This window comes from Ranitomeya variabilis, chromosome 7 (assembly GCF_051348905.1).
Source record: "Ranitomeya variabilis isolate aRanVar5 chromosome 7, aRanVar5.hap1, whole genome shotgun sequence".
NCBI lineage: Eukaryota > Metazoa > Chordata > Amphibia > Anura > Dendrobatidae > Ranitomeya > Ranitomeya variabilis.
The window spans coordinates 5,038,509-5,051,468 of record NC_135238.1 but is presented as its reverse complement, the minus strand read 5'-3'; the positions used below and the strand labels follow the sequence as shown (position 1 = coordinate 5,051,468).

General features: G+C 47.4%; 1 protein-coding gene across 2 annotated transcripts in view; it reads right to left on the bottom strand.

Moving 5' to 3' along the window:
* The window catches only part of LOC143785063 (uncharacterized), a 54,406-nt gene extending 47,258 nt beyond the window's left edge, over positions 1-7,148 (bottom strand). Inside the window, exons 1-2 of one of the 2 annotated variants that reach the window (XM_077273732.1) lie at positions 6,493-7,086; positions 5,351-5,477 (exon numbers count right to left, since the gene is read on the bottom strand). In XM_077273732.1, coding sequence (XP_077129847.1) covers positions 5,351-5,477; positions 6,493-6,811 — 446 coding nt within the window. In that variant the 5' untranslated portion in view covers positions 6,812-7,086. Of the gene's footprint in view, positions 1-5,350; positions 5,478-6,492 lie in introns of both variants that reach the window. The other variant, XM_077273734.1, reaches the window with a different exon arrangement.
* Between the last annotated feature and the right edge of the window lie 5,812 nt (positions 7,149-12,960).

Sequence of the window (12,960 nt, the reverse complement as noted above, 5' to 3'; positions counted from 1 at the left end):
CCGATGTTTACCCTGGTTACCAGCGTAAACGTAAAAAAAACAAACAGTACATACTTACATTCCGGTGTCTGTCCCCCGGCGTTCTGCTTCTCTGCACTGTGTAAGCACCATAGCCGGAAAGCAGAGCGGTGACGTCACCGCTGTGCTCGCTTTCCGGCCGGCAGGCGCTCACAGTGCAGAGAAGCTGAGACGCCGGGGGACAGACACCGGAATGTGAGTATGTACTGTTGTTTTTTTTACTTTTACGCTGGTAACCAGGGTAAACATCGGGTTACTAAGTGCGGCCCTGCGCTTAGTTACCCGATGTTTACCCTGGTTACAAGCGAACACATCGCTGGATCGGTGTCACACACAACGATCCAGCGATGTCAGCGGGTGATCAAGCGACGAAAGAAAGTTCCAAATGATCTGCTACGACGTGCGATTCTCAGCAGGGTCCCTGATCGCTGCTGCGTGTCAGACACTGCGATATCGTATGGATATCGCTAGAACATCACGAATCGTACCGTCGTAGCGATCAAAATTGCACTGTGTGACAGTACCCTTAGAGAAGATGCAACACCCAAGCATTGTGAGAACATGTCTGAACTGGAATGAGCCTGCACAATCTTCTAACATAACAGAAGACCTCGTTCCACTGATCACATACTGATTACAACACTAAATAATTTAGTAAAATCATATGATGGCAAACCGTAAAAAAAACTAAAAACAACTATGATTAAAAAATACATCTATAAAAACCTGTGCCTGATGAAAATGTTTTTACATATTTGAATCCAGGAGGTGAAATCCTACTAGAATCACCATTAAATGTTCTTGTTAAACAAATCATGTTCACCAGTGACAGCAGCCGAGGCTGGAAATGCCAGGATTTCTGCATGAGGCTCAGACTGGAGAAGTCCAGATGGAACAAAATTTTCAAAACATATTATCACTTGTCACGTTGTGACTAGATACTGTGGGCACCTATCTAGTCCCTCGAACTAGGGGCACCCTAGCATATCTCTGCTCCTTTGATTACTGCTGAGGTGAGATGACGGGGCCACGTACCTTGCTATGCTCCTATTGCAACCGTTATCTATACCCTATCCCACACGGAGAGGTGGGAGGGTGAAATGTGTAGGATTACACTAACCAGACAAGGGAAGATGGACAAGGATGAATGAAAACTACAATCATAGAAAATACACTCACCAAACAACAGAGTGCAACACAGGGGAGGTATAGGAAGGAGAAACCAAATAGGAGAGGATGAGGATTAAAACACAAAGAAACTCCACACAGAAATCTCCAGAACAACTCTCCAATCACCTACTCCAAACACGAACTTCACTTTCAGCTACAAACCAGGCAGTAAGAACCATCATTGGCAATTCCCAAATACCAGTGGCGAGCCCATATAGCAGATGCGATTGGCCACACTGAGCAGCTGAGACAATCTAGGTTGGAGAGGTCCAGGAGAGCAACTGAACTGATTAACCCTTGTGCTGCCAGCAATGAAAAAACGTGCACTGTTAAATAAAATGTTGAAGAAGTTCTAATCAGTGCAGGAGTTTGTGCAACCAGACGCCGCAATCTTCTGCCTCCTATGTGTCACAGTATCCCGGTGACCTATTTTCTCATCTTTTCCATATGACTAACAAATATGTCCATCCTATGGTTTCTATACACCCACAACATTTCCTTCTTTGTGCTGTAATTTCAATGTTGAGGAATGAAGCTCTGCAAAAACGTTATCGCATGCCTTCAAACTATGACATAGAAGTCTGTGATCGTCTCAAGGCTATCATGTCCTAAAGTCAATAAGTCAATGTCTGGTTTTAATTAGGAAAAGAATGATACATTCCCTTTAAGATGGATATTGAATAACTTCACACAAGAATACAATTGTCAGTGCAGCCGTATGCACAAAGGTGTGATAAGTCATCCAGTGCTGAATGTAAGGGTCCCATAACAAAGAGGAAATTGTGCCTTCATTATGTCATTAGGTTTGAAAAATTGAAGAAAAGTGACTGTAAATGTATTACTAAATAGCAAAAGATGAAATCAACCAATCAAGATACCCTATCCAATGTTATGTAGCAGACCAAATCCTATTGTCTGTCTCTATGATGTGTGCTCCATGGTCTGTCAATGTGGTGTGTGATCCATGGTCTGACTCTATGGTGTATGCTCCGTGGTCTATCTCTATGGTGTGTGCTCCGTGGTCTATCTCTATGGTGTGTGCTCCATGGTCTGTCAATGTGGTGTGTGATCTATGGTCTGACTCTATGGTGTATGCTCCGTGGTCTATCTCTATGGTGTGTGCTCCGTGGTCTATCTCTATGGTGTGTGCTCCATGGTCTATCTCTATGGTGTGTGCTCCATGGTCTGTCAATGTGGTGTGTGATCTATGGTCTGACTCTATGGTGTATGCTCCGTGGTCTATCTCTATGGTGTGTGCTCCGTGGTCTGTCTCTATGGTGTGTGCTCCGTGGTCTGTCTCTATGATGTGTGCTCCATGGTCTGTCTCTGTGGTGTGTGATCCGTGGTCTGACTCTGTGGTGTGTGCTCCGTGGTCTGTCTCTGTAGTGTGTGCTCCTTGGTCTGTCTCTATGGTGTGTGCTCCGTGGTCTGTCTCTATGGTGTGCTCCTTGGTCTGTCTCTATGGTGTGTGCTCCGCGGTCTGTCTCTATGGTGTGTGCTCCCATGGTCTGTCTGTCACGACACAGCTGTCGGGTGACCCGGGACCAGGGGCTCCTTCCCTGTCCCTAACACTAGCTCTAGCTCGCCCTACTCCCCAGGATACTTCAGAAGGTGAAGATGCCAGGGCCTCCACCCTTGCCTTATCTCCTGAGTTAGACCTCTGTCTGTTCTTTTCCCCCACCCAGGGAAGAGGGGCGCTACTGTACACCACAGTAAACCAACCTGACAAACAAGGCAACACAAACAATGGTTAAGAGAAAACTCCAGGCACACAAAATATTCACTCACATGTAAGGGTACCGTCTCACAGTGGCACTTTTGTCGCTACGACGGCACGATCCGTGACGTTCCAGCGATATCCATACGATATCGCTGTGTCTGACACGCAGCAGCGATCAGGGACCCCGCTGAGAATCGTACGTCGTAGCAGATCGTTTGGAACTTTATTTCGTCGCTGGATCTCCCGCTGTCATCGCTGGATCGGTGTGACACCGATCCAGCGATGCGTTCGCTTGTAACCAGGGTAAACATCGGGTTACTAAGCGCAGGGCCGCGCTTAGTAACCCGATGTTTACCCTGGTTACCCGGGGACTTCGGCATCGTTGGTCGCTGGAGAGCTGTCTGTGTGACAGCTCTCCAGCGACCACACAAGGACTTTCCAATGATCACGGCCAGGTCGTATCGCTGGTCGTGATCGTTGGTAAATCGTTTTGTGTAACGGTACCCTTACAGAGGAATGTACCGGGGTGTAAAGGTAGGGGAATAAACCAAAATAGAGAAGGATAAGGAATTATGGGTACTGGTCTGGACAGAATATGTGGGATTAAGTCCTGGACCTGGACGAACCTAGGGTTGATCAAATTAAACCCCGATCCATTGTCCAGAAATGCCGACACGTCCACCTTAATTCCACCCACGTGGATTGTGGCTGGTAGAAAAAAGCTGTGTCCTACTCACAGAGGTGATAAGTACCCCTGATTTGCTAACCTCCCTGCAACCCGGGCCATCTAGTTTTCCAGCAGTTGCTTACTATGTGGTCGGGAAGGACATGTGCCCATGAAACAACAACAGAAACACACGCCCCTTACACCGGACAACATACAATTTACCAGATTGAGATGTCGCACTCACCTGCATGCGTTCCACAGTAGGCTCAGCGCTGACCTCCCTTTACCCTGGACCTCTCACACCCAGAGGTGACTCCCTATGTTTCTGAAAAAGACGGCGATCAACACGGATCGTCAGAGACATCGCTGCCTCAAGGGAGTCAGGAGTCTCATATAGAGCTAAGGCATCCTTTACCCTTACTGTGAGAACCTCACAGAACTGACTACGGAGTGCGGGGTCATTCCACTTGATATCCGTGGCCCACTTCTGGAACTCAGAGCAATATTCCTCTGCTGGCCGTTCTCCTTGCTGTAGCTGGCACAGTGTGTGGACTCAGCTAAAGGGATGCAATCAGGGTCATCGTATGTAAGGCCCGGAGCCCGACAAAATCCCTCCACTGTCTGAAGCAACTCAGAGTCAGACGGTAGAGAAAACGTCCATGCTTGGGGGTCTCCCTGTAGGAGCAAGATTATTATACCGACACGTTGCTCCTCTGTACCTGAAGATACCGAACGTAACCTGAAGTACAGTTTGCAGGCCTCCCTGAAAACAATAAACTGGTCACACACCCCAGAGAACTTGTCTGGCAAAGCGATCTTGGGCACCACTATGGTTTGCTGGGGAGATTGGAGTCCCATACCAGATATATCAGGGTGCTGCCAAACCACCGTGTGTAAATTTGCCACCTCCAGATTTAGCTGCTGCAATTGCCCCATTGCAGTGATTGGATCCATCACGGACGATAGAAAAAGGTTGCTGTCAGAGCTAATGCCAAGACACAGCTGTTGAATGACCCGGGACCAGGGGCTCCTTACCTGTTCCTAGCACTAGGAGGCGCCCTAGCTCGGTCTACTCCCCGGGCTACTTCTGAAGGTGAAGATGTTGGGACTTCCACCCTTGCCTTATCTCCTGAGTTAGCACTCCGTCTGTTCTCTTCCCCCACCCAGGGAAGAGGGGCACTACTGTACACTATAGTACACCAACCAAACAAACAAGGCAAACAAGGGTTAACAGAAAACTCCAGGCATACAAAATATTCACTCACATATAACAGAAGAATGTACCGGGGTGTGAAAGTAGGGGAATAAACCAAAATAGAGAAGGATAAGGAATTACCACACATACAAACCAAGCAACAGTCACAAATAAATCCTCCAACTCTCCTTCTCATATGTTCTCTTCTCCCACCATTAGCCATGCAGCAAATGCTAGCTCTGACAAGGATTTGTATCAGAACCCAGATTCTAAAGGGAAAAGAGTGGCTAACCAAGCTCAGCTGTGAGCACAGGGATTTCCAACATGACCGATTAACCCCTGTTCTGCCAAAAGAAATAAACCCATGTAAAATGAAGGAGAACTGCTTCTTCTCAGCGCCGGAGTAGGAGCAATCAGATGCTGCGGTGTTCTAACTCCACAATGTTGTAGTAACCCCGTGATACTGTCTCTATGGTGTGTGCTCCGTGGTCTGTCTTTACGGTGTGTGCTCTGTGGTCAGTCTCTATGGTGTGTGCTCTGTAGTCTGTCTTTACGGTGTGTGCTCTGTGGTCTCTCCTACCTGTAGATTAGCACTGGGACTATTAGCTCCATACTCTGATCATGTGTTTCTGATTTTAGCAGGATCTCCATCATGTCTTTGAAATCTTTCTGCCATTCTACTTCAGTATTCAGAGGGAGGAAGTTTCCTAAATCAAAAGAAATTATGACAAATATCAGTGATGGCGGCGCCCCTGCGGATGGCTGTTTCCTGGAAACTTCTGCTCTATACTACCAGTAATTGAGTAGTCGCAGCACAACTCTCATCATCCTTCTTCGCCGGCTGCCATGATATCAGTGATCACGTCATTGCTGCATGTGTGATATCAGTACTGAGCACAAGGTAAACATTCTGATGCTGACTCGCCTTGTGTAATGTCCTGACACCTCCACCCTGCAGGCGGCTCACAGCCACCATATCACCATAACATTCACAGATTGTCCTCCTCTAAGGTTCATTATAACAGATACTTAAATATGTTACAAAAAAAGAAGCAAACCCCAGATGGTGATTTTATGATGGACGTCCAAGAGGCAGCTCCAGGATAAAGGGAATCCGTCAGTAGAATCGTCCCTCCTGAGCCTTGGACATGTAGGTCATAGGAAGCCGACATCTGTGATCTGATGTATTATTCCAGAGAAATACACATTTTTCTTAAATGTAAATAAGCTGTTAAGATATATGGAAGTGGCATAGAAGTGGCATAGATCTCCCCGAGACTCCGCCCCCAGATCTTATTGTAAATGCTAGGGGGCATTACCAGTGCGGGGTTTGTAGATTTAGGAGAGTGGACCATCTGTTATTATAGGTCTCATCTAGTAATACCTCCTTCCATATGACACAAGTTCTGGAGGCAGAATCTCGGAGAGATCTATACCCTGCCCATAGATCTTAATAGCATTTACAGAAAAAGAGAAAAACTTGGATTTATCTGGAAGAAGATTACGATTCGTAGATATCAAGATATCATTTTATTTATATTCCAATGACCTGCATGTCCATATAGATGGCTTAGGAGGGTGGATCCTACTGACAGATTCCATTTAGTGATAGATACCAACTTCAGTGGAAGATGAACCTCCAGAGAAACATCAGATTTACCAGTTGACTTAAATAATTTGCTGCAACATTTTGCCAAACTTAATTAAAGCTCCGGCACTCACCCAGTTGGGCGTAGATCTCCCCGGTCTCATTCTCGTCCATTTTGGCACACCCTCGGTTGTCCACCAAGGTGATGGTCTCCGTCAGCTCATACGCATTCCTTATCATGGTCTTGGGCTTCTTCGCTGACCCGGCCACCTTAGCATGGGCCGTATAGACGCCATCATCCACCACGTACTTACAGGAGTTAATGAAGGACGATTTCCCATGACCGGTGTAACCGAAGAGCTGCAGGAGAACCCGGGAGTATCCCTGATTACCATGGAGGCAGTTTTCCAGACTGAAGTTCCTGATAAAATCTCTCATGGATCGAGAATCCATAGCTGCTTTCTACAAGATTTCAATATCTAATAGAAGTAAAGTGAAAGGGATTTCTGTCAGCTTTGCAGTACATGTGGATGTGGCATGATTTGAGAAGGACTTTAACCCTTCATCTAGTAGGAGTAAAAACAAGCATTACACCCACTGGAGAAAGATGAAGGAGGAAAAGCACCGAATGAGTGGTCCAAAGAAGTACGGAGGCAGAACTTTGGAAAAGTATAAAAGTTTCCATAGGACAAACAAGGTAAAAAGTGGCAAAAAAAAGTGCCCGCATTTGTATACAAAAGTCGACAAGTAGTAATTATATCAAATAAGATAAAACCTGGGGACCACACAAAGATAATGCTGGATATACTATAGATTAGGGAGGCAACCTCAGCTGTTATACATCATTGAACCATAGAGCGTACGCATGGATAGATCAAAGCATGTGATCTATACGGTCTGTAGGTGGATTAGTCATCATACAGTTGTGCTCAAAAGTTTACATACCCCGGCAGAATTTTTGCTTTCTTGGCCTTTCTTCAGAGAATATGAATGATAACACCAGATCTTTTTCTCCACTCATCGTTAGTGGTTGGGTGAAGCCATTTACTGTCAGACTACTGTGTTTTCTCTTTGTACAATAAAGGTACTGTCTCACAGTGGCACTTTGGTCGCTACGACGGTACGATCCGTGACGTTCCAGCGATATCCATACGATCTTGCTGTGTCTGACACGCAGCAGCGATCAGGGACCCTGCTGAGAATCGTACGTCGTAGCAGATCGTTTGGAACTTTCTTTCGTCGCTGGATCTCCCGCTGACATCGCTGGATCGTTGTGTGTGACACCGATCCAGCGATGCGTTCGCTTGTAACCAGGGTAAACATCGGGTTACTAAGCGCAGGGCCGTGCTTAGTAACCCGATGTTTACCGTGGTTACCAGCGTAAAAGTAAAAAAAACCAAACAGTACATACTTACATTCCGGTGTCTGTCCCCCGGCGTTCTGCTTCTCTGCATTGTGAGCGCCGGCCGGAAAGCGAGCACAGCGGTGACGTCACCGCTGTGCTTTCCGGCTGGCGCAGACACAGTGCAGAGAAGCAGAACGCCGGGGGACAGACACCGGAATGTAAGTATGCACTGTTTGGTTTTTTTTACTTTTACGCTGGTAACCACGGTAAACATCGGGTTACTAAGCGCGGCCCTGCGCTTAGTAACCCAATGTTTACCCTGGTTACCCGGGGACCTCGGCATCGTTGGTCGCTGGAGAGCTGTCTGTGTGACAGCTCCCCAGCGACCACACAACCACTTACCAACGATCACGGCCAGGTCGTATCGCTGGTCGTGATCGTTGGTAAATCGTTATGTGAGACGGTACCCTAAGTCATAACGACAACCCAAAACATCCAAATGACGCTGATCTAAAGTTCACATCCCCTGGTGATTTTGGCCTGATAACTAGGGTTGAGCGACTTTCATTTTTTTAAGATCGAGTAGGGTTTTGGGAAACCCGATTTTGTCCAGAGTCGAGTCGAGTGCAGTCGGCCGATTATCGCTAAAAGTCGGGGATCGACCGAAACACGAAACCCAATGCAAGTCAATGGGGAAGCATAGTCGGCAGTGAGTGGAGGCCAGGAAAACACCTACAGTGCCCATTTTAATGCCAAAAACATCCATTCTTGTTTCTGAAGCTTGCCAATCTTAATTAACTGTATAATAATAGTTGGGCATAGGGAATTGGGGGAAAGTTGTGGGGGGAGTAGGGCTGGCTCAAGTTTTTCGTGGGCCCAGGAAATGCGGACTACGTCACGGCGGTGTTGCAGGGAAAGGTAAGTATTTCAACGTTGCAAGTGCTGTGATCCTGAGCAAGCAGGGGGGGCCCACTCGTTCGCATTGGCACTGGCACAGGGCCCCTCAAAGTACGGCGGTGTGTTTGCATGGCGGGGGCGCCTCCCACCAGCAGCGACACTTTTGCGTACTCTGAGGGGCCCTGTGCCAGTGACGTCGCCAACGAGTATGCCCCCCCACCTGATGAAGGAACCTGCACTTTCATCTGCACCTTCCTCTTTGTCCCTGTGTAAGGTGGTATAACATGCGGGAAGGGGAACCTTACTTTCAGCAGGGTCAGATTCTGGCTGTGTAGAGTACAAGGGGAATGTAGTGGTCTAGGTCAATGTACCAGCAGACTCATTTAGCAGTGGCTGGGCAATGGGCAGGATGAGGAGGAAACAGATATAGGGCCAAAGAATAAAGTAGGCTAAATGCAGTTCAAAATTGGTAACAGGACTAAACAGGCGGCATTGCTTTTTTCAGTGGAGTAGCAAACCCAAGAGCAGCAGACACTGTTTCAAGGGCCTAACCACACTAGTAGGCCAAATGCAGTTTAATATCTGATAGTATAGGCCGAAAGCCAGAATGTGGAAGCTCAGCTTTGTTCAGTTGAGGACAACACCAGGGAGGGGCAGACACCTTTAGTAGGCCGGAAAAGCCTATTGCATTTTTTAAAATGGTAATTTGGAGCAGAAGGTTGAAGCTCAGCTTTATTTAGTTGAGGACAACACCAGGCAGGGGCACACAGACAGACACCTTTAGTAGGCCGGAAAAGCCTATTGCATTTTTTAAAATGGTAATTTGGAGCAGAAGGTTGAAGCTCAGCTTTATTTAGTTGAGGGCAACACCAGGCAGGGGCACACAGACAGACACCTTTAGTAGGCCGGAAAAGCCTATTGCATTTTTTAAAATGGTAATTTGGAGCAGAAGGTTGAAGCTCAGCTTTATTTAGTTGAGGGCAACACCAGGCAGGGGCACACAGACAGACACCTTTAGTAGGCCGGAAAAGCCTATTGCATTTTTTAAAATGGTAATTTGGAGCAGAAGGTTGAAGCTCAGCTTTATTTAGTTGAGGACAACACCAGGCAGGGGAACACAGACAGACACCTTTAGTAGGCCGGAAAAGCCTATTGCATTTTTTAAAATGGTAATTTGGAGCAGAAGGTTGAAGCTCAGCTTTATTTAGTTGAGGGCAACACCAGGGAGGGGCAGAAGCCGTTAGTAGGCCCTAACCACCATTTTTTTTTTTTAAAACCACTTAATGAGAGCCGGAAGGTTGAAGCTCAGCTTTATTTAGTTGAGGACAACACCAGGCAGGGGCACACAGACAGACACCTTTAGTAGGCCGGAAAAGCCTATTGCATTTTTTAAAATGGTAATTTGGAGCAGAAGGTTGAAGCTCAGCTTTATTTAGTTGAGGACAACACCAGGCAGGGGCACACAGACAGACACCTTTAGTAGGCCGGAAAAGCCTATTGCATTTTTTAAAATGGTAATTTGGAGCAGAAGGTTGAAGCTCAGCTTTATTTAGTTGAGGACAACACCAGGCAGGGGCACACAGACAGACACCTTTAGTAGGCCGGAAAAGCCTATTGCATTTTTTAAAATGGTAATTTGGAGCAGAAGGTTGAAGCTCAGCTTTATTTAGTTGAGGGCAACACCAGGGAGGGGCAGAAGCCGTTAGTAGGCCCTAACTGTTATGACCCCAATGGCGAGGGTCTCAGAGGAACGTGGAAGTCTGCAGAATACAAAAATCCAGCTCATAGGGCAGTGGTAGCTGGGTTGACCATATATCTACTCCTAACGCCAACACTAGAAGTAGCCGGGGATCATTCCTACGTTGATTCTAGATGACACGCTCCAGCCGGAGAATCTAGCTACCCCTAGTAGAGGAAAACAAAAGACCTTTCTTGCCTCCAGAGAAGGGGACCCCAAAGCTGGATAGAAGCCCCCCACAAATAATAACGGTGAGGTAAGAGGAAATGACAAACACAGAAATGAACCAGGTTTAGCACAGAGAGGCCCGCTAACTGATAGCAGAATAAAGAAAGGTAACTTATATGGTCAACAAAAACCCTATCAAAATCCACACTGGAAATTCAAGAACCCCCGAACCGTCTAACGGTCCGGGGGGAGAACACCAGCCCCCTAGAGCTTCCAGCAAAGGTCAGGATATATATTTGGAACAAGCTGGACAAAAATACAAAACCAAAACAAAATAGCAAAAAGCAAAAAGCGGACTTAGCTGATATAACTGGAACCAGGATCAGTAGACAAGAGCACAGCAGACTAGCTCTGATAACTACGTTGCCAGGCATTGAACTGAAGGTCCAGGGAGCTTAAATAGCAGCACCCTTAACTAACGACCCAGGTGCGGATAAAAGGAATGACAGAAAAACCAGAGTCAAAAAACTAGTAACCACTAGAGGGAGCAAAAAGTAAATTCACAACAGTACCCCCCCCTTAGTGAGGGGTCACCGAACCCTCACCACGACCACCAGGGCGATCAGGATGAGCGGCATGAAAGGCACGAACTAAATCGGCCGCATGAACATCAGAGGCGACCACCCAGGAATTATCCTCCTGACCATAGCCCTTCCACTTGACCAGGTACTGAAGCCTCCGCCTGGAGAGGCGAGAATCCAAGATCTTCTCCACCACGTACTCCAACTCGCCCTCAACCAACACCGGAGCAGGAGGCTCAGCAGAAGGAACTATAGGCACAATGTACCGCCGCAACAAGGACCTATGAAATACATTGTGAATAGCAAACGACACAGGAAGATCCAGACGAAAAGATACAGGATTAAGGATTTCCAATATCTTGTAAGGCCCAATAAAACGAGGTTTAAATTTGGGAGAGGAGACCTTCATAGGAACAAAGCGGGAAGAAAGCCATACCAAATCCCCAACGCGTAGTCGGGGACCCACACCGCGGCGGCGGTTGGCAAAGCGCTGAGCCCTCTCCTGTGACAACTTCAAGTTGTCCACCACATGATTCCAGATCCGCTGCAACCTATCCACCACAGAATCCACCCCAGGACAGTCAGAAGGCTCCACATGACCCGAAGAAAAGCGAGGATGGAAACCAGAGTTGCAGAAAAAAGGCGAAACCAAGGTGGCGGAACTAGCCCGATTATTAAGGGCAAACTCAGCCAACGGCAAGAATGTCACCCAATCGTCCTGATCAGCAGAGACAAAACACCTCAAATAAGCCTCCAAAGTCTGATTGGTTCGCTCCGTCTGTCCATTAGTCTGAGGATGGAAAGCAGACGAAAACGACAAATCAATGCCCATCCTACTACAAAAGGATCGCCAGAATCTGGAAACGAACTGGGATCCTCTGTCTGACACAATATTCTCAGGGATGCCGTGCAAACGAACCACGTTCTGGAAAAACACAGGAACCAGATCGGAAGAGGAAGGCAGCTTAGGCAAAGGAACCAAATGGACCATCTTGGAGAAGCGATCACATATCACCCAGATAACGGACATGCCCTGAGATAGCGGAAGATCAGAAATGAAATCCATGGAGATATGTGTCCAAGGTCTCTTCGGGACAGGCAAGGGCAAGAGCAAACCGCTGGCACGAGAACAGCAAGGCTTAGCTCGAGCACAAGTCCCACAGGACTGCACAAATGACCGCACATCCCTTGACAAGGAAGGCCACCAAAAGGACCTGGCCACCAGATCTCTGGTGCCAAAAATTCCCGGGTGACCTGCCAACACCGAGGAATGAACCTCGGAAATGACTCTGCTGGTCCACTTATCCGGGACAAACAGTCTGTCAGGTGGACAAGACTCAGGCCTATCAGCCTGAAATCTCTGCAACACACGTCGCAGATCCGGAGAAATGGCTGACAAGATAACTCCATCTTTAAGAATACCAACAGGATCAGCGACTCCAGGAGCATCAGGCACAAAGCTCCTAGAAAGAGCATCGGCCTTCACATTCTTTGAACCTGGTAAATACGAGACAACAAAATCAAAGCGGGAGAAAAACAATGACCAGCGGGCCTGTCTCGGATTAAGGCGTTTAGCAGACTCGAGATACATCAGATTTTTGTGATCAGTCAAGACCACCACACGATGCTTAGCACCCTCGAGCCAATGACGCCACTCCTCAAATGCCCATTTCATGGCCAACAACTCCCGATTGCCCACATCATAATTTCGCTCGGCAGGCGAAAACTTCCTAGAGAAAAAGGCACAAGGTTTCATAACAGAGCAACCAGGGCCTCTCTGCGACAAAACGGCCCCTGCTCCAATCTCTGAAGCATCCACCTCAACCTGAAAGGGAAGTGAGACATCGGGCTGGCACAAAACAGGCGCCGAAGT